General features: G+C 36.4%; 1 protein-coding gene across 4 annotated transcripts in view; it reads right to left on the bottom strand.

Annotated features, from left to right (window-relative positions):
• Window positions 1–21,490, bottom strand: part of LOC120541919 (matrin-3-like) — a 97,420-nt gene that overhangs the window by 4,979 nt on the left and 70,951 nt on the right. For 3 of the 4 annotated variants that reach the window (XM_039773900.1, XM_039773898.1, XM_039773901.1), the window contains 6 exons: window positions 20,584–20,709; window positions 19,062–19,192; window positions 3,744–3,954; window positions 3,346–3,406; window positions 3,155–3,256; window positions 2,569–2,690 (listed from right to left, as the gene is read on the bottom strand). In XM_039773900.1, the coding sequence (XP_039629834.1) occupies window positions 2,569–2,690; window positions 3,155–3,256; window positions 3,346–3,406; window positions 3,744–3,954; window positions 19,062–19,192; window positions 20,584–20,709 (753 nt within the window). The remainder of the gene's footprint in view (window positions 1–2,568; window positions 2,691–3,154; window positions 3,257–3,345; window positions 3,407–3,743; window positions 3,955–19,061; window positions 19,193–20,583; window positions 20,710–21,490) is intronic. The other variant, XM_039773899.1, reaches the window with a different exon arrangement.

The raw sequence follows: 21,490 nt of genomic DNA on the forward strand, positions 1-21,490 counted from the left end.
GAATGTGAGCTTTCAAGTTTCTCCAACACGCTATGTCACTTGATCAACTTCCTTTTGTTGATTATACCGCGGTTTATTTGAACAATTAGTATGTTTTTCCTTTGCCTCCACTTGGTATTCGCTGAAATTCTTATATTTTCCCCCTTGTCTTTTCACAGAAGGCTGCGCTTAAGGGCGATTTATATTGATTTGCATATTCAAAGTGGTGTAATTCTGGGAGGAGTTGGAGCGTCACATAAAGCGTGTGTACGAGCGTTAGTTTTCATGCTGATCGGGATTTATGTAGCGGAAGAACGTGGAAGTTGGAGTACGCACAGATTCCTGCATCTGGATTTTTCTGTGCGTAAGCACATTTCGGCTTTTGTGCTTACACCATGTTATAGTGCGAGTTCTATGCACGGTGTTATACATGAGGCCCCAGGCCTGGAGTTCGCCACCCCTGCACTATCATGTTTCAAACAATGGTGTTTAATATACTCAAATATCTATAAGTACATATCAAGCAAAATTAATCTGATGCCAATCAGTAAAATACACTAAGACCCGTACATATAAACATGTTTCATTCCAAGAGCACATTCGCAAGTCCAGCCCTGGCACCCAACGAACACAATTAATCCCCCAGCCATCAACTCCTATAGAAACATGTACATGTTACAGCTATTTGTGCATAACAAAATGCATTTAAAAGTTAATATTTGTATTTTGTTACAAATTTGTGTATTTTAACATTAAACAACAGAAAGTTAAATAAATTTTGTTTCCATTGTTTTCTGTCAGCTGATATTGCCGTTTACGCTATCAGGTAGCCTATATATGCAGATCTACCCTATCTCTCCTCAAGTCCTATAGAAAACATATGTACTGAAGACTACACAAAAAAGTGCTTTTAAAAGTTAATATTTGAATTTTTTGTTAGATTTCTAGTGCATTTTAATAAACAACTTTGTTTTTATTTACATAGTTTCCCCATCAGCTGATCTTGGTACAGTACACTCACAAAGTGATTTATAAATTTACTTTGACTTTTATTTCATTCCAGACAGTATGGGACAAAAGAATACCTGAGAGGCTTCACTGCTTGGTATCCTCTGAGCCAAAACATCTTTTAAGTGTTGTGAGAAGGAATGAAGACATTACAAAGTATTGAATGCTTTATTGTACCAACTTGAATGTGCTACAGGCCTGAAACGCAGGAAAGAACATATCTCTCTATTTATTAAAAAAATCCTGTGGAATTAATGAGTAGGAGACTATATGTGATTTTCATGTTAAGATCACGGAAGACAAATAAAAGAGGGGTCTCAGTGCATATAAAGGACAATATGTTATAAGTGAAATGTCAACGAATAAAAGACTGCATTAGCGCAAACAATATGAAATTAATCATTAGGACCAGGAGTAATTGAAAAAAATAGCAGGACAAAGCGAGGTCAGAAATAAAAGGCAAAGAGCAGAAAACAAAAGTCTTTTCACATTCGCATCATTCAATGAACAAAGCGTAGATTTACACAATAATTGAACATACGCTACGAGAATCTGTGGTCCCGCAACAGTTAAAGCAACGACAAGTTTAATTTCAAAGAAAACACAATTCAGTCAGGTGTATATTTATGATCACGGAGAAGCGATCACAACACGAGCAGCAGAGAGACGAAGTAGCAAAAAGGACAGCGGCTGTACAGGCTTTAAAATGATCGCAGGGGAGCGCGACAGCAGTTGTCCCCCCCCTTCACAATGCAAGCAGCGTTATACATCCTGCAAGAAAGAGATTTAACCATGCTCGGGGCTGGAAATAAAGGACAATTACTGTTTTTACAATGTCACGCGAGACAAGGCAGTGAGCCATCATTTAAAACAAGTCCACAGACATCTAACCTAGCAGTTGTTGGATTGCTTTTGGCAGACAATCATCATGTGCTCCCAGTTCTTAAAACAACGACATGCGACAAGCAGAACAGGCAGCTCGCAAGTAGCAAAAAGACTGCAGATGATGTGACCGCATATCCTTGGCGTGCGTTCAGCCTCAATCCCCCCCACCCCTTCATAATGTGAGCAGCATTATACGTCTGACGAGAAAGAGATGTAACCGCGCACGGGGCCGGAAATAAAGGGCAAGTATTGTTTTTACAAAAGTTTTAAAGTAAAAGTGAAAATAATGCATATGTAACAATTCCCACGAAATAATCTTTTTAAACTGTATATCTTGTAAACCAAACACATGGGGGGAGGAGCCCCCTAGTATTACCAAATAAATTGAAATGGACCAAAAAAAAAAACATGTAATATCTTGGGATCATACTGTCTGGAATTAAATAAAAGTCAAAAGTAAATTTAAGAATCACAGTGTTTTCTTTTTAATTTGTATTTTACATACCCTCCCAACTTTTTCTGATTTGGGGTTGTATATATATTTTTTTAAATTTGAGCTGAACAATACAATTGTGTGTGAGAATAGCTGCCATATTAAACTATTTTTTGGATTATTATAATAGGAATCAGACTATTAATTAAGGTAATGTCTATATACAAGCTACTATAGCTTTTGGATGTTTCTTTTATTCTTACCTTTACTTTTGCCCTGTGGGTTAAACTTGTGCAGTGCTTGACTTTCGCTGTATGCTCATTGGTGTAGAACAAATTGCAAAGTTTGCAGTAGTAACCAACAGCTGAAATCACATAATCCACACCTGTAGTTAAAAGATGATTTCATGGTTATCTTTTCCTACTTATCTTCCATATATTTAAAAATAGACATGATGTACGATACAATGTTCATGCTTAAGAGAAAAATGTATTCATTCATTTTCAAACCTTGTTATTCTACTTTAGGAATACAGGATCCAGAACCTACCCAAAATCAAACCGGGTTGACTGTTCATCTCATGCTCACACTCACATCTATTCATACAGAACCAGTTTGGAGTCTCTAAGTAAGCTAACATGAATGCTTTTGGATATAGGAAGATAAATGGAACAGAAATGGAGAATATGCAAGACCCGCAAAGAGTGTCCATGTTTGTTTAGAATTAAGCAGTGGGTTTGGGAATTGTGAGACAGCAGCAATACACACAAATATAAGTATTACTACCTAATATATCCCATTTCATGTTTTGTGTAAAATTATTAATTTCAAAAGCATTTTTATTCTTACCTACAGGTTCTTCAGAATTTTCAGATATTTCATTCTGTTCATCTTCTTTCTCACTTGTGTCAGTAATCACAGATTCTGGTATAATATCTTCTAAAACAGTTCCTTCAATGATATTTGTTTCATTAAAATACCATTCAATTTTAACATTAAAATGTTATTTCACTTCCAAAACATATACTTTTAATTTGTACCTTTATCAGAGTGATCCATTAATGGCGCGCTATCATTTTTGGATTCTACTAATTCATCAACCTGAAACATAAACATCCTGGCTTTACAACTGATAACAGCAAAATGATTATCTCAGAATTTACAGTAATTATAATTTTAGAATGGTAACAAAAAGGTGGACTCTAAAATATATAGATTTGAAGTAGAAAATCCAAGTTCTATGTATTAAATTTAGATTGGAAGAAAATATTTTTTACCCAAGATGTAAAAACTCTCAACAAAAACATTTTTTTTGTTTTACACTTTGTTTCCACTTTAAATAATTTCTGCCAGTTTTATCTTGCATCAGTTTGCCATTAAAGCCTAGTTAAACTGTATGATTATAGGATTCTGAAGTTAATTTTCTTATTGTATGCACCTCTTTTTTAGTTTTGCGGATGGCAGATTCTTCTTTTTCTTTCGACAGTCTGCGTGGAGACCTCCGAGATCTGGATGTACACATTCTTTTTCCAGATGGTGTGGTTGTATCTTCTTTACTTCTACGACTATCCTTATGGCTCTCTGAATAATTCCTTTTAGAACGCTTAGGAAAATCGTCTCGTTCTGGAGAAGGAGACTGGGGCTTAAACCTGAAGGAAAAGAGAAGAAAAATGAGTGTAGTTCATGTCTTTTTCATTATTAATCATACAATTTTCAACAGGAACTCAGAAATGAACAACAAAAAGAGAAGGTAAGAAAGAGAGAAAAAAGCAGTGACAAGTTACAAATAACACTGAATTCTGAGCCACCAAAGATAACGACCAAAAACAATGCTTCATATTTTAGTATCTGAAATCTCTAAGTTTTATAGACATGCTACTTTAAAAATGACATTCAGCCTCCCGTCATTTTACTATGGCTCAAATTATATTAAACCATCAATTTCTGCCTAGTAATTTATTTTAGAAGGCATCAAACTTCAGACCTAACAATTTTAAAGTGATGGCCCCATTATGTATAGTGCTGATGTTTCTGCTACAACATGCAGTTTCTCTTAAACTTTTTTTAAATACCTTGATAGAATATTCCGCCCACAATCAGTCTTATTTTTTTGTGTTTAATTATTAACACATGGCATGTACAGTACATGTTCATATTAGTAGATCCAAAAAAGAAAATATTGAGATTTTGAAAACTTTTGTACCTCTACTGCAACAGAAATACAATTAGATTTTTTAAAATAAAAACTATGTACTACTTTATTGTTATTATCTACATTGGAAGTGGTTGTGATCTCTGAACATGCTTCAATTGTTAAAGAATTTGAAGTAACCGACCAAACTTTTTTGGAACACTTGAGGTGCCTTAAGCTACTCCTAGTAGAAGAGGAACTTCTTGGGCTGTGAGACATTATTCTCAAAGTCCTTTAAATTAGACTAACTATAACACACAAGTTTAGGTCAAATAATATTGAACTCCACAGAGATTAAAAAAAACAAAAACAGTGAATTATTAAAAACAACTGACCACGTTAGGATAGTTAATGAGAAATATATACACACATACACCTTCAATCTTTACCAAAAAGAGTTGCCACACACACACACATTTATTATTCAAGACAGACGAAAACCTGAAAATATGGAATTTCTCCAATAGATCTTATACACTTGGTAATGGTTAATATGGATTAGTGTCAGAAGGCAATTTTGTCTGGTTTTGTTGAATATTCAGTTTACATTATTCACACGGGCAATTTGACAGTGCAGGGTGGCTCCTCAGTCCCTGGCAGCTCCCCAACCCAGAAAACATCATAGTAAAAACCAAGAATGAACTGGACAAATAAGGACACATACATTCAAGAGGTAGGTCTGAAGTGTTTCTTTCAATAAATAAATAAATATTCAAATAAAACTGAGTGATAAGTGATGGTTAAGATGTCCATAAATAATCCATAAAAATGAGGTTAAAAACACAGGCAGGGTCAAGTCTCTTAAATCCATCACTAGCCATGGGGCCTCTCTCATATATATATTATATAAATATTGTTTCTGCTGCTCACTCATTAAATCTCCACAGCAAGCAGAGACACCTGCCAACAAACACAGTGGGGTGCTGAGCCTCATCTGTCCCCAATCCACCTCTACCTTCCACACTAAAGGCAAAATCCAACTCAAGAGTACTCTGTCACTCCCAGTACTTGGGATATTCAGCAGAAGTCACCCCTCTGTCCGACCTTGAGCACCGACCACATGCTCCTCCTCCTCTAGGACTGTTTGACTACTCTCAAAGCACACTGACTCCACTTTCCTTTCTTTTGTTTAAACCTCCACTCCTTGTCCCTCTAATCTTCCTGTTCTCTCCTCAGGCTCTTTTTATATAAATTTTCTAGGGATGCAGGTGTACTGGCACTGATTACAGCTTCCTACACATGAGGCAATCAAGTGATTCTTTGGTCCCTTCATGCAAGACATTAGTCAAACTTGTGTTACATCAAACATGTTATGTCGCTCTCACTTATACACAGTAGACAATTTTGCACAGCAAGTTAGCATTGCCAAAACGTCTTGCTCATCCAGAACACAGTGAACGTGTCATCAAATAACTGGGTTTGAATTATGGGTCAAATCTGGTCATCGATCTGATGCTGATAAAATTATTTTAAACCTTTATGTACAGATATAGATATTAATCTAATATTACTGCACATCAGTACTTTTAATAGAAAATCACAAAATGATTAATACTTCTGAAAATTCACCATTTGGACTTTATTCATTAAAATGAGATGAATAATGTGAAACATTTGAAAAAAATCATGTACAAAAAGTTGTCTTAAATCTATAAAGACATTATTTCATAGCCAAGTCCTGATGTTGGATTTTATAAATGGCACAATAGTGGTTTATGTTTCTGATAAGAGAACCACACGGTTTTTCACTAATAGCAAAGAATCCCTGTATTGAGATCTTTAAATAATTTGTGCCCTCTCAAGATTTTTAGTTTAATACAGTGTTACATTTAGAACACTAAATTTCAACTGTTGTGTTTGTAAAACCTTTGCAACTTTACAAAGGTAAAAATCTTACATTTAAGATGTTTTTATGAGAAATTAATATGAAAATGTGCTGATTATATTTTATTATCTAAGTGTTTGATCTGGACATCATGTATTTATTTATTTTTTTTAAAGTATGGAGGACTCACTAATGTGCACACACCCACACTAACACGTCTGTTGGGGGAAATTTAGAATTGGTAGTCATCCTAACCTGAAATTTCTTGGGAATATTTGAGGAAAAGTATAGTAGCGAGAGAAAAAAAATGACATAGAGCAAATATGCAAATTTCTCACAGACAGCAGTCTGATGCAGGACTTGAACTAGTATCATGGACCCATGAAGCAGTACTGTTAATCGCAGCACCAACTTGCTGCCTATAGATCATATACTGCATATAAGCTACACACATAGATTATGTTTACAAATGATAACTATGTTTAAGGAAACTAAAGAAGAACACTACCCAAAAAATACACTAGAATGTGCAACCTACAGGCCAGTTTCATTACTGGACAAGGATTTTAACAATTTTGCAAAAAACAGATGAAGCCATTCCATCTATAATTTTCCAAGATCAAACATGATTTGTTAAAGGAAGGTGTTTACTGTCAAACCATTCATATGTAATACCGTGTTTCCCCGAAAATAAGCCCTAGCATGATTTTCAGGCTGCTCTGTAATATAAGCCCTACCCAAGATTGTCAGATGAAAAGTAAGGCGCCCAAAGCCAGGTTTATACTTCACACGATGTGAAGTGTGTGCCCAAAACATCCATTAAATTCCGAGGACACACTGCCACAATATCTCTGAAAAGGGTGTTTAATGAGTATATCCATCAGTTCAAGGATGCGCCCATTCCAGCAGCAAACCACATTCTGCAGACGGGGCATCAGCTCATCGCAAGGTGAATGCAAGCACACACACACACACACACACACTGGTGTCATCACCAAATCCCCAAACCTACATGTCTTTGGATGGAAAACTGAGCACACTGTGGAAACCCACCAGGTAACCCTTGCACTTAACTTCGAAATCATGTTACTTAAGACATGCAGAACAATATTGTGAAATTTTACAGATTTATTTGCTCGTATCCTTTTAGGATCAACATATATGTTTTTCTTAATTGTAAAACTGTATTGTTATTAGTCATTAGGTCAGTATCCTGTGTGTTAAACACATCCCTTTTAAATACCACCAGTTTTCATCTAGCGAATGAGCTAACTTATAGCCTATACTTCATTTCTTAATATTTTTGCTTGGTGCTTGTTAACATAGCAGTTTCAAATATTAACATTTAAAGTAAAGATTTTTTTTTATAAATTTAAACTAACTTTACAGATTTTTTTTAATAAGTTACTGCTGTCTGCTAAATAAATGGTTATAATATAGAGAAAATACTTAAAGACTAGCACCACGCAACATTTAATACACTTTTTATTTCATATGTAAAACATGTAAAGGATCACAGCGCTTCAGTTTATTTACTGTAAATAAGAGACACAAGGATATAAGGTCTTCTGGCCTCTAGGAAAAAGAACAAAATAAATGACTGCATTTACTCAGACTGAGCAATCATAAACAATCTGTTTGTTTTTCATATGAACATTGAAGGTAGAAAATGCCATTGCGGTGTGTGCCTTATTTCTCTGTTGCTTTTTGTGAGAAAGTCAATCATGTTCAATAAAGCTACTGTTTTAAACCGAGTCACTTAAGCAATAATGAGTAACTTGTATTGTAAGCACTTCATGATTTACAGCAAAAAAGTAAAATTAATAATGAAATATTTCAAAAAATAGCAAATACAGTACAGACATACATTCAAGCAACACACAATTTGACCATATGTTCAAATATACTTATTTTAAATATAAACATTCTAATCTTACTCTGACAGCCATAGTTAAAGCCAGAAACACCAATCCCAAGGGATGTACAGTAAATCCACTGAAATACTGGAATAACAACTTGAGTTGGTTTCCTACTATTGCCAAAGTAGCATGCAAGTTCTTGTCAGCCACATATACTAGAATGGACAGCAACAGATTATTCAGTGCAGTGTCTAATGTGATCAATGAAAAGAGGCAGAGATGCTCTTGTTTCTTAAGAAAAACCTCCACTTCGTGCTAACAGAATAGAATAGAATGATAAACCTCCAGAAAAAAAGTTGTTGCAATTTATTTCTTTAGAGTTGTCAGCTTTTACATTTTTTAAATTTTCATTCTTTCAGTTGTGGTGATATTTATTCAATCAAAAAGAAAGAAAATATTATGTAGCATTTAATATTACAGACAGTAAAACAAAGCACCAGATATCTAGCTAAATGTGGGTGAGCAAAAGCCATTAATTTTAATGATTGCAAATAATCTGAAAAAACATTATTCTTAAGTGGTATTGGTTATTCCATTGTCATTATATCATATTTTCAATTTTTGCTGAATTTGTTCTATTAAAAACAAAGAGAAAAACATTATTTAACAGCCTGCAAAACAATTTCCAAAATTTCCAAAAGGTATCCAGTCAAATGCAGATATCTGTTTTTAATGAGTGAATGTGGTATGCAAAATTGTTTTACAAATAAATGCTACATTTCTCATCCAGAAATATCAAGTCTCATTTTTCTCTGTATTTTATAAATGTGTATTTCAGCATTGGTATCGGCTCAGGATTCCCATATGGGTGCATCCTTAATTAAAAGCGTGTTATTTAAAATTAATAGTTAATGCTACCTAAATTGTCTACTGAATTGCTTTTAATACAAGGTGTACTTGAATTAACAGGCTGCTGCTTTTCAAACTCCACTGCAGTATTTCAGTGAGTAGGGCTTTTATTTATTTTAATTTTGTCATGGTACTAGACTAGACTGCACCACGCACAAACTGTTGATTTTGAAGCCAAGCTACAATTTACACAAGGTTTGCATGTTTCTGCAGCTGCAAATCTAGTTAATAACAAACTAATATTTTTTTTTGTGGGTCATATTTGAATGTGCCTTATGATGGACTGCCATGCAGTCTACAAGTGGTGTACAGGGTCCATGGCTGCTAGAACTAGCTATGGTCTAGTAGATGCAAGATTGCATTATTTAAAATTACTAGTTTATTAGTTTCTGAAACCATAAACAGAAATTACATAAAAAAAAATCTGTTTATTATTCTTTACACATTTGGCCAAAATTTAATTAATGACATACAAATCTGGTCTCTAGGCACAACTTTGAACTATAAGCACTCGGTTTAAAAAACTTGTGAGTGAGAAAAATAATAAGAACACTGATCAATTCCAGATTTGAATTTTGTGAAAAATCTCAAAACTAAGTAATGTGAAAACCTTTGTAAAACTTCAAGATAAAGTTTGTTTCGACTTACACAGTGAAATTTATATGAAGCTCAGGCACATACATTCCTCCTGAAAACATGCCACTCACAGTGACTGCAGATAGATTTGGTTACAGTTCAGTAACCAGAATAGGAAACTGGATGCACTCAAGATGAATTTGATGACCTACAACTTAACATGTCAACCTAATTGCTTAAATTCCATAAGTCAATACATTCCAAATGCTACACATTTATAAACAGTACTGCTATGAAACTCATTTGGAATCTAACATTCAGTTTCCAGTGGATCTGTGTATAAGTGGTTTGGAAATGTACAATCAAATCTGATACTCTATATCAGGGGTCCTCAATCACAGTCCTGGAGGGCCGCAGTGGCTGCAGGTAGTGATGGGCTGCTCGATACTCAGGTTTCGACACTGTGTCGAGCTATCGAAGCACCGCTTCGAGGCTTGCTTCAAATGCGGCCGTCACGTGATTTTGAGCACGCTAGCCTAATGACGTCATTGATATCTGCGCAGTCAGTAATCAATTTGGTCAGTAACTAGTCTGCTGAAGTGCTTTGGCTCAAAGCGTAAAAGCGGTAAGCATAAAAGCGGTTGTCTGTGCTATATTGATAAAATACGCTAACCCGAGTTCAAATCCTAGTTGGGGCTCGTATATGTTGAAATAAGGATTTTGTATAAAACAGTTAAGTGGTACTTGTTTGAAAGTTAACAAATATATTTTGGAGACATTATGAACGATTTACATGGAGCACCTTTTTCCTCGGTGTGGAATTGTGTCCACCAAGAATCTGTAACAAATCGATGAGTATATTTTGTGTAAGGTAGCACGTATTATAACAATCTAGAATCTATTCTACCCCATGTCGATCATATCACAGAGGCTAAGAAATGCTTCACTAAAGCTGACGTGGTCATTACATCAGTATATGCGCAAGACATTCCTCATTAAATGTTTTTACTATTCAGTGATTCCCAGATCTGTTGCTGATTTGTATTATTGATTTCCAAAAAGCAATGTGAGTAAAAGCGTGTTCTGCATAACTAATCACAACTGTCTTTAAAACAGAATCAGCGCCATAAACAGTGTCTTCTGCAATTTTAGGAAAGCCTCGGGATTTCTGCGTTAATGAGACAAAAAAGTTGTAAAGAAACTTTGCAAATTCATCCAGAGGTGAACGTAAAGATCACTCAAGTACTGAGAAAAGAGAGCAGCTGAATAAGCACTTCTGGAGCCAAACTTTCAAAAAAGCACCCGACTTTGTCATGAACATTCCTTTAGTAGTGAATTCATCTTATCAAAGGCTGCGCTCTTCTTTGGTTGGGGGGAGTGGGGGGTAAATAAGTAATCTTCCGAAGTGCAGCACAACAGAGTAAATAGAATTACTGAAAGACCACGTTTTTGTCGTTTCTGTATTCTTAAACCATCTTCCAGTTACACAATCCCCCACAGTCAATGTCACATTCAATGTTCCCTGCTCCTTAACCTGTCTTGTTACCCAAAGCATCAACACTCAGTTTCATTCAAGGCTTTACCGTCCTTCCTTTCATAGACATAAAATAAAATACATTTCCTCTACATGTCCAATAATAATAGTAAACTTGCAGGAACGAGAAAAAGCACAAGATGGGAATATTTATGACAAGAGCCTGGACATCAGGATGAGAATGTTACTTGTCACCAATTACGTGAGCTCGTCTGCCATCCCTCGGTTACACTGGCACACGTTACACTCGGGGGCAAATGCAACGGAGAATACCGACAATGTACACCTTCAGAAGTGGAATAAATCAACTGTATACGTAGAACATTTCAGATAAACGATGAATTTTGTTAATCATAAACAATGCAACATAACTATCATATGTGTTGTTACTTTTTATTTTTACTCACCAAACGTTACATATCTATGAAATGAACATGGGTAATATGTTTATAATCATTCTTACTAAAATACACTGTCAAAATATATTAATGAGCAAATTGAGACACATTGGCCTTTAGGAAATATAAAAAAGCGTGTGTGCTGTCATTTAGGACAGAATGCATTGTTAACATGACGCACTCTCTACTGACACAATGTCACGAAAAAAAAGAAACAGCGCAGTCCATGCAAACTCAAATCCTCCTTGATGTTTGACCTTATGATTAATTGTCAATATCAAATCAATAAAGTCATTTTAAGAAGATGACAAGTCTGCTATAGTCAGTTTAATCAACGCTCTTTTTAAAAAGTTTCCTTATATAGAATATAAAACAGAATCTCAATGATACGGGACTCGCGAGTAGTAACAAATAATATGTGACACTAAGAAATTATAATTCCTAATAACGGGAACAAGTAAAAACTACGACTTCCTAAAACGGACACTGTAAATGTAGGCATTTCAATAAATAATTTAGGAGACTTGTGTGTGCATTTCAATATCGATTTAAGAACTACGTATGCCACCTGTTATACTATAAACGGTAGCTCAAGCAGCACTTAACAGTAAATAGTCTAACAGGACAATGACTGACTGAAACGAAGATGCTGCGCCGCAACAATAAAGGTTCACACTGTCGTTCTGCATGTTTAGAAGGCGCTGGTTGGCTGAAACTGTTTATAGCGAATTGTCCCAAGTTGGAAGTGCCGTATAGCGATCAGACACGAAAAGACACATTTAGGCATAATGGACAATAGTTTATTTTTCTACAATACAAATTCACTACGACACCAGGGTCTCCAAACACACAAATATGAAGTTTATTACGTTTTAAAGTGAAACTCTACATACACAATATAATTAGGGGCGTGTGCCACCTGTCCGACTACGGTGGCCCAACCTTCCCTCGATAGCTCGATTCGCTCGCTATCCGTCCAAGCTTGTTAAATGGAGGAATAGAAAAAAAACTTTCACAAGAGGAGGATCAGCGACGCGAACCTGAGCGACAACACCACTGAGCCACCTAATCCGGATAATTAACGAGCTCTGCACAACTGAACTACTACTACTGTTCTTACTGCGGCGGATGAAATATGTTGTTTGACAAATGCACGTTAAAATGGTTTAATTGATACGAGAGTATCATTGTTGTATTCTCCTAATGAAGACGAAAAAATTATATGTATAGATGTATACTATATGACGACGGTTTTGAACAAAATTAAGTGTTCCATAAAAGGTTGAACGATTTACCTAATCTTATATATATATATATATATATATAAAAAGTTAATATATGACAATATATCTCAATAGATCTCAGTAGTACGCATGTCTGAGGGTTCAGTAGCCCCGTCATGATCTCAGTAGTACGCATGTCTGAGGCTTCAGTAACCCCGTCATGATCTCAGTAGTACACATGTCTGAGGCTTCAGTAGCCTTATCATGATCTCAGTAGTACACATGTCTGAGGCTTCAGTAGCCCCGTTCATAGCCCATCATGATGCAATCTCAGTACTACGCATGTCTGCTCAGTGCTTCCAACCGCAATGCATGGTGGCAGCAGGACATTTCCACTCTTATGTCAGCTTACTGCTTCGACCTGAGAGTTAGGAAGTTATATTAATTACATTACACTGCATATTCCACCACCAGGTTACAAAATTTCAACAGAGCTGTGATTGTTGAAACAAATCTTTCTGGATCATCAACACAACTGAAATTATTGTGCAGTACATTACTTAGTGTCAAAAAATAAAACGACAAATTTTGCATTTTAAAATGCTGAATATTAGAATGCATAAGAACAGCTGTACTAATACGGTTCAAAACACTTCCTTCACCATAATACTCTGGCTGTTCTCATAAATATTCTAGTCTCTGTATTGCACTGCCTCACTTCTATAGTGAAGAGTGTTGTACGTTTATTCACTGCATATAGAAATCTCTCTCTATATATACACATACACATATATACATACACATATATACATCGTATATAGTCATATTATGTTATATAGTGTTAAATGCTATACACTTTTTTGTTTGATATTCTATATGTTCTATTTACTGTCCTATATGTTGTTTATATACTGTCTGCTACGATATCACTGTTTCGGTCACTTCTCATAAATCTTCCTTTTCTTCCTCAGGATCATTATTACTGCTATAATTACTGCATTAATGTTCAAGATGTCATTCAGTCAGTCATTGTCCAACCTGCTATATCCTAACACGGGGGTCTGCTGGACCAATCCCAGCCAGCACAGAGTGCAAGGCAGAAAAAAATCCCAGGCAGCGTGCCAGCCTACTGCAGGACACACACACACGCGTGCACACGCAAACACACACACACACACTAGGGACAAGTTAGGACTGCCAAAGCACCTAACCTGCATGTCTTTGCACTGTGGGAAGAAACCAGAGCACCCGAAGGAAACCTACGCAGACACGGAGACAGCATGCAAACTCCACACAGGGAGGAGCTGGGAAATTAAACTAGGTCTCCTTACTGTGAGGCAGCAGTGTGATCAAGATGCATCTAATGAAAATATGTGTCTTGTTTCATGTGTATGATGAAACCGTAGATCAGAGGTGTTCAAAACTTTTTCGGCTTGCAATCTACTTTTAAAATGACCAGGTCGAAATATTCTACCTACATCAAAAATTATATATAGTACAGCCGAATAATGCAGTCAAGGAGTTTTTGAATTCAGCCGAGTGAAAAATGACGGCTGTCCAATTAACTGCGATTTTAGTTCCGTCACCTTTCTCTTTCTCAGATCGTTTTTTGGAAGGACGTCAGTTTCGTAGTTTTTATGAACAGTTTGAAAGTGCCTTTCCACATTTTCCTTCTTTGGAATAGCAATACCCTCCCAAACATTTTTTTTTAAATCCCTTCTTTAGTCCATATAAATTGGAAGGCTAACTAGATCACTTAGACAGCCGGAGTTTTGTAGTAGCTTGTGCGTTTGATTGTGCGGGATGACCAGTGTGTTAGAAGAGAAGCGATCTCGGACTGGCCGCTCTGTATGTCAATCAAGTGGCAAATGCCATAGGGAGGATATATGATAGACTAACGTTTAAAAAAATTTTTTTTTGAATGCAACGCGATCTACCTGTACCACCTTTGCGATCTACCGGTCGATCGCGATCAATGCACTGGGCACCCCTGCCGTAGAACTAGCTAACGTAGGGGATTTCATTAGTAGTAGTAGGTATATTGTTACAATAGGTCTTGTACTTTGAATTTTAGGTGGTATACATATATCAAGTCTTATTTGCGGATGCTTCGAGATACTTGATTAGTATGGGCTGCAGTTACGGTAAACAAGAATAAATGTTTCTGGCAAATATGGATAGCTGCCTGCTCTTTGCTTCCAGTGCATAAGTATCTTTAGGTCAGCGTCTGTATCAATCGATGAAGTGTCTACAGGGTCGTCATTAACAAGGCTAACATGGGGTGAAGTAATTGACAGTGTTGATCAAAGTAACAAACGACAGATCTGTGACATTTGGCTTTGCCTCCCCTTCATCATCTCACGTGCACTTTTTAAACAAGCTTTAAGGTGTCGTTTTGAAACATGTGTGCGTCAAAAGCTCAGCGTCTCATTTCCAATGCACATGATGTGGATGTGTAACGCCAGTTGGTATCAGTATATCAGTGACACCTGGAGCTTATACCTGTGAATGTCACAGTGTCCAAAAAACTCACCTGATCCCAATTCAGTCTAATACGCACCTAAACTACTTAAAAGTAGTAACGCATGCGTCCAAGTTTGAAGGTTATTTTTTGGAGACGAGTGAGGTGAGATATAAACATACCAAGCTGCCCAGCTGCTGAAAGTTCGTCATGTGCCATGCTTTACCCATACCCTGAATCTGGTAGTAAAGAAGGCAATTGACCAGACACCCAAGCTCCAGGTAATTCGCCAAAAAGCAAGGAAAATTGTGTCTTTGTTCAGGTCAAGTTGCAATGCTAAGGAAACACTATCGGAGATGCAGCAGCTAATGGGCAGGCCAGTGCAGAAGGTGGTTCAAGAAGTTGACAGCAGATGGAACAGCACTTACGACATGCTGCAGCGTCTGTATGACCAACGTGAGGCAGTTGGTGCTGCCCTCTCTAATTTAAATACAGAGGTTGTTCCCTTAACAAGTGGGGAGTATGATATTATAATTGAATGCCTGACCCTCCTTCTTCCACTAAAACATGCAACAACTGAGATTGCAAAAAATGGTGTCGGCATCAAAAATGATCCCACTATATTGCATGTTGCAACACACAATCTCAGAGAAGAGTACCACGGTGACCAGGGAGGAGTCCATACAATTAGGTAAGCTGCAATAATCCAAAAACATTTTTGTACAATGAATAGTTGTGTCCCTTTAACATTAATGATTGCTATTTTCTGTCTTAGGTGTGTATCTGAAGGAAAGCTTGCGCTCCAGATTCCACTGGAATCCATCCAGGTTTTGGCCTTGGCTATGCTGCTGGACCCAAGATTTAAAACTATTGGCTTTGGCAATCCAGACCGTGTCAGAAAGGCTGAGAGACAACTAACCCTGGAATGTGCATCCCTAATGCGGTCCTCTCCAGACAGTGTGCACGTAACACCCCAAGGTGATTTTTGTATGGAATGTTTATTTTTGGTATTTGATACATTTTAATGTGTACTGTGAATAAAACCATGTACTCTTTGATTCTTTCAAACAGAGCCACAGCCTTCAACATCAGCCCTGGCCCCATCCTTGGAGGCAGCATGTCCCACAGACAATCTATGGCAACTTTTGGACTTGCGTGTTTCTGAGGCTCAAAGAGTCCAGAGTGCCACTGAAGATGCCACTGTGGAGGTGAAGAGATACCTAACGGATGCTTATCTTTGGTAGACAAAAAGATCCACTTCTGTATTGGAAGGAGAGAATAACTGTTTACCCTAATCTTTATCAGCTTGCCATCAAGTATCTTTGTCTGCCAGCAACGTCTGTTCCCAGTGAACGCAATTTTTTCAAAGGCTGGGGAAGTCCTCTGCAAAAAAAGGAGTCGCCTGAAGCCCAGCACAGCAGAACAAATTATTTTTCTAAATAAAAATGACTAAAACTGCTGCACTCGCCAACTTTATTGCAAGCTTCCCAGGTCAAAGTTCTTGAGGATCCACATCCTAGTGATACTTGATGCAACTGGACAGAACTGGTTGGGTTTTTGTACAAATTACTTTGTCCACTCATGTTTTTGGGTTATTGCAAACTATGTCTTTATTAAAACTTAATTTGAAATATCAAACTGGCTGAATTTTTTTTTTCCCTTTTTTGTAGGATGTGCAACACATCGACTTTGCATTGTCCAGATTTGTTTTCCATAGTGAAACATTTCTTTATGTTCTACAAAGATGGGACTATTCTAAAATTCAACCCAGGAGTTATTTTAATAAAACTCGTGCATAATTGATGATAAAGGAAACTATAATGAATTGCCATGGGGTTATTTCAATTAAGCACCACGGTATTGTATTATACTGTATGTAAACATTACAGTACTTTAGTGCAAATTTAAGAGCATTTCACATTGGACTATTTACAGTGTAATGTATTGTGGCTACAGTATTACTGTTTTTACTAGCAATTCTTCTAGTTCTTGCAAAATTTAGAGTGATAGTGATGGACCAATCGCATTTCCACGAGGTGTAGTCTAGTTTGAGTTTAATTCAAATACTGATATATGCTGGTTTTACATTGGAATTAAAATATGAATGTACATTGTGCGGATTAAATTTCCGATTCGGAGTCTAACACCATCCAGGGCAGGCTCCTGTCTTCAGGTTTTCAAGGAGCATTGTCGCATAATCGGAACAATCTCTATCAAACGCATCAGGCAGCGGAAATCTGCAATCCTCAACAGATGCTGACCAGGTTTGTTATCGAACACGAGAGCTGGCGCTGTGCAACTGGCGCAATTGTTCAAGCCACCGTTACGCATATGTTAGACGCTTGCACTGATTACCGTTGTTTAGAAGTAAAACGTATATAGTCAACGTTGACCCGATTACTGCAGCATAATTGCTTGCTAAGCGTACAGTATGCCGAGTTACAATGTTCGACATTTATTGCCAGTTATAATTTTGACTTCAAAGATATCTATCACAACTTCAGACATTCAGGTTTCATCCACAATGCACTGATAAGACTTTGAATTGTTAAATGTGCTGTTAATACAAATGGCCAGGAGGGGTCACTAGAGAGGTGAGTGTCAAATGCTTCGAAGCTTCGATACGATTTCCGACACTATTGCTTCAAACGTTTTGATGCTTCATGAGGCTTCACTCCGCCCATCACTAGCTGCAGGTTTTTGTTTAAACCTGATTGCTTACTTAGAAAGCAATTCTTGCCAATAATTTAATTTCATGGCTTGTTAGTGCTTTAACTCTGCTATGTCAGGTAATTCTCATATCCTAGATTTTATTCCCCTTTCTAAGGATAACATCCAAATGATCTGAAGGCTAAAATGGATGAGTAATCCTCAGTCTTTCACTTTTTTCTTTTCACTTTCCTTCCAAGTTTTTAATTAAACCCAATAGTGCATGATAAATACACACAGGTGTAAATGGTAACAAGCTAAATGGAGAAATGCTGGTCTCTTTTGTCATTTGTATGTTAATGCTGGTATGGAGCAATTAAAAACCAAAAATACAGCTGTTCAAGACTAAAGTAAGAAATAAGGGTTCAAAATATTAACGAGCAAAACTACTTGTTACTGGAGCAATAAGTGCTTCTTATTAAGCAAATGGGTTGGAGCAAAAACTGCAGCCACTGCGGCCCTCCAGGATTGTGATTGAGGACACCTGCTCTATATTCACTTGCTTGGGACGGTTAACGTAATGAATTTTCAATGTTCAAGGGTCAATGATTCTGAAATGCCACTTACAAAAACAGTTTAGCAATAAACTTTATAATGATGCAAACAGTCAACCCAAATAGATAAAATAGACAGGAAATTCTTAAAGTTTGACTGAAGAGTGTTAATGATTTAAAGACTTTCCTGTTTACTGAAAACCCTCAACAGAAAAAAAGATTCCATGCATGATTACATCTTGCCTGAAGAAGGGGCCTGAGTTGCCTCGAAAGCTTTATAGTTAGCCAATAAAAGGTGTCATTTTGCTTGGCTTTTCTCTTCATTCTATGTATTACTTGTATGTATATCTCTTTATTACTATGTAATAATACAAAGTAACAACGTAAGAATTGCACAAAAACTTTTTGTCACAGTATACTGCTCAAGGTTTTCCTTGTTTTAAGATACTGATGTACTGGGAATGAAAAGATCAATAATACCTGCATTAATAATACTTGCATTATTATGAAACATCCCACAAAGAAAAGGGATATTTCAACTATTTTGAAATAGCTGTCTTTATTATTTATAACTTACCCTTTGAAAAGTTTTGCATACTTGTTGCTTAAAGAAACATATATTTTTTTTCTATTTAAATGGGGAGGTTTCTCCGTATAAGCCTGAAACATTTTAAAAGCTGAATCCCAAGATTTCATTTCAAGAAATGCCTAAAAAACAAAGCATGATTCAAAATTATGGAAAAAAAAAACAACCATCTTACCAAAATCATTATTTTACAAAAAAAACTCACCATGACGAAAAAAGCAGGGGAAATACACTGGAAAATATATTAATGCAGCCCAGAAAACTGGGCATTTTTTTATTATCATTGTACATCATTTTACTGTAAATTATTCTCTCATTCTGTATGTCATTTAAGTACAACTCTTAACATTCTGATTTGTCTTTCTTTGGAGATACAGTGGGACCTCGGTTTGCGAGCATAATTCGTTCCGGAAACGTGCTTGCAATCAATCCAAAGCACTTGTATATCAAAGCGAATTTCCCCATAAGAAATAACGGAAACTCAGATGATTCGTTCCAAAACCCAAAACTATTCATATAAAAATGATTAATACAAAATATAAAGTAAAAATACATAAAACAAATTAACCTGCACTTTACCTTTAAAAAGAATCATGGCTGGTGTGAGTGAGTTTCTAAACTCATGTGGGATTCCACCCAACAGGACGACACGCGGAAGAGCGTCCCAAAGCAATCACAGTCTCCCAGCGCTGTAGCAGTTCGCCATATAAGCGCATCCAAAAAGATCACAGACATGCTATAAGCGCCTGCCGTCAATGGGTGATACAAGGAACATTATAAAGATCCCGCTACAATAAATAACAGCGCTGTTGCTGTTTCAAGCTGAAGGCGGCTGGTGTTGTTAAAGTACTAAAACTCAGCTTCGTGTTTTGGGGCGCAAGATGGGGACTTACACTTTACAGCGCGCACACACACACAAAGTCACAATGCTGTAGTAAACAATATACGCTCGTACGGATGTTGACTATATGAGTGAGGCACACAGACTCAGATGGAGAATAGGAGACGATTGCCCTCAAGAGAGGGGGGAGAAAGAGAGAGAGATGCTCGAGCGAGCGAGATAAGGAGAGAGAGAGAGACGCATGCAAGCAAGAAAGATAGGAAGAGAGAGACGTGTGCGAGCGAGCGAGATAAGGAGAGAGAGAGACGCGCGCGAAAGAGAACCATCACCTCAGTTGTGATCACATGACGCTCAGTAGACAAAGTGTATCCGTACTACTCGTATTGCAAGACATCGCTCGTTTATCAAGTCAAAATTTATTAAAAAATTTTGCTCGTCTTGCAAAACACTCGTAAACCGAGGTTCCACTGTATATTCTTTTATATTATGATGTTTTCCAGTGTATTTTTTTCTGCTTACTTACCTTACTTTGAATTAAAATTATGCTTCACTATACAAATTATAGCATTTGACCTAATAAACAATGACAGCGAAGTATATGCTGTAATCTACTAGTTACCCATCAAGAAGGGTAATAAAGATGTAGAGAAAAAAACAGAAAAAGTACTATACCTCACCACGCAGTCTGAGAAGAAAATAACATATCACTTTTCCAAATGGTTTAGCAAGCCTTAAAACTTCTTTATCAGTGTACCATGATGAAGGCAGGCATGTCAAGCAAATAACTCTCCCTGTATTCTGTAAAGGAATAAGGTACTTCATAGTATCAATTTTAATCCTTAAAATCTATAGATGTAAGTATTAAAATAATACAAATGAAAACAGTATACCGTTTTGCTGGAATCTACTTAATAGAAAAAAATATAACATTTTGCTATAGCAAGAAAACAAGCAGAATAAAATTCTGTCCCATACTTTAAGTTGTATATTCAACAAGAATGGTTAATTCCATATGGCCCTTTATCTTAACAAAATATAAGCAAACATAAAAGATATATTTTTTATTTAATTGTAATTTTTTTCCATTTTTAAAGATGCATGATAAACCAGGCTTCAAAGGTTATTATAATGCTGTCAAAGACTGATACTAAGAATTAAATAGTAATGGGTAAAATGAGAAGTGTGAGCCACTTAAAATTTTTCCCACAGATAACAGACATCAGAACAACTTTTCAAAGAGGTATGTGCAGTCTTTTAAATATATAATCTCATTCTTAGCATTTTCTTCAGCACATAATCCATCAGAGCTCAGCTAACTTCTCAATGCTTCAAATTCAAATATTTACTTTTGTTTTCTTATAAAATAGTTAAAGCAACAATTTATAAGTAAGATCACAATGCCTGAATGATAATGCAGTCCTTACAAAAGTGTTAACAGGAAGCCATCCAATGTGTGAATGTAAAGACACAAGATATCCCATACTTTGTAAGGGCTTCTAACAAGTACCTTATATTTCTGTAAAAGAAGGCAACCCTAGGCTCCCAAACAAAATAGTGTTTTTAAAATAGCATTTTTGTC

The sequence above is a fragment of the Polypterus senegalus genome, chromosome 13 (assembly GCF_016835505.1).
Source record: "Polypterus senegalus isolate Bchr_013 chromosome 13, ASM1683550v1, whole genome shotgun sequence".
Taxonomy (NCBI): Eukaryota; Metazoa; Chordata; class Cladistia; order Polypteriformes; family Polypteridae; genus Polypterus; species Polypterus senegalus.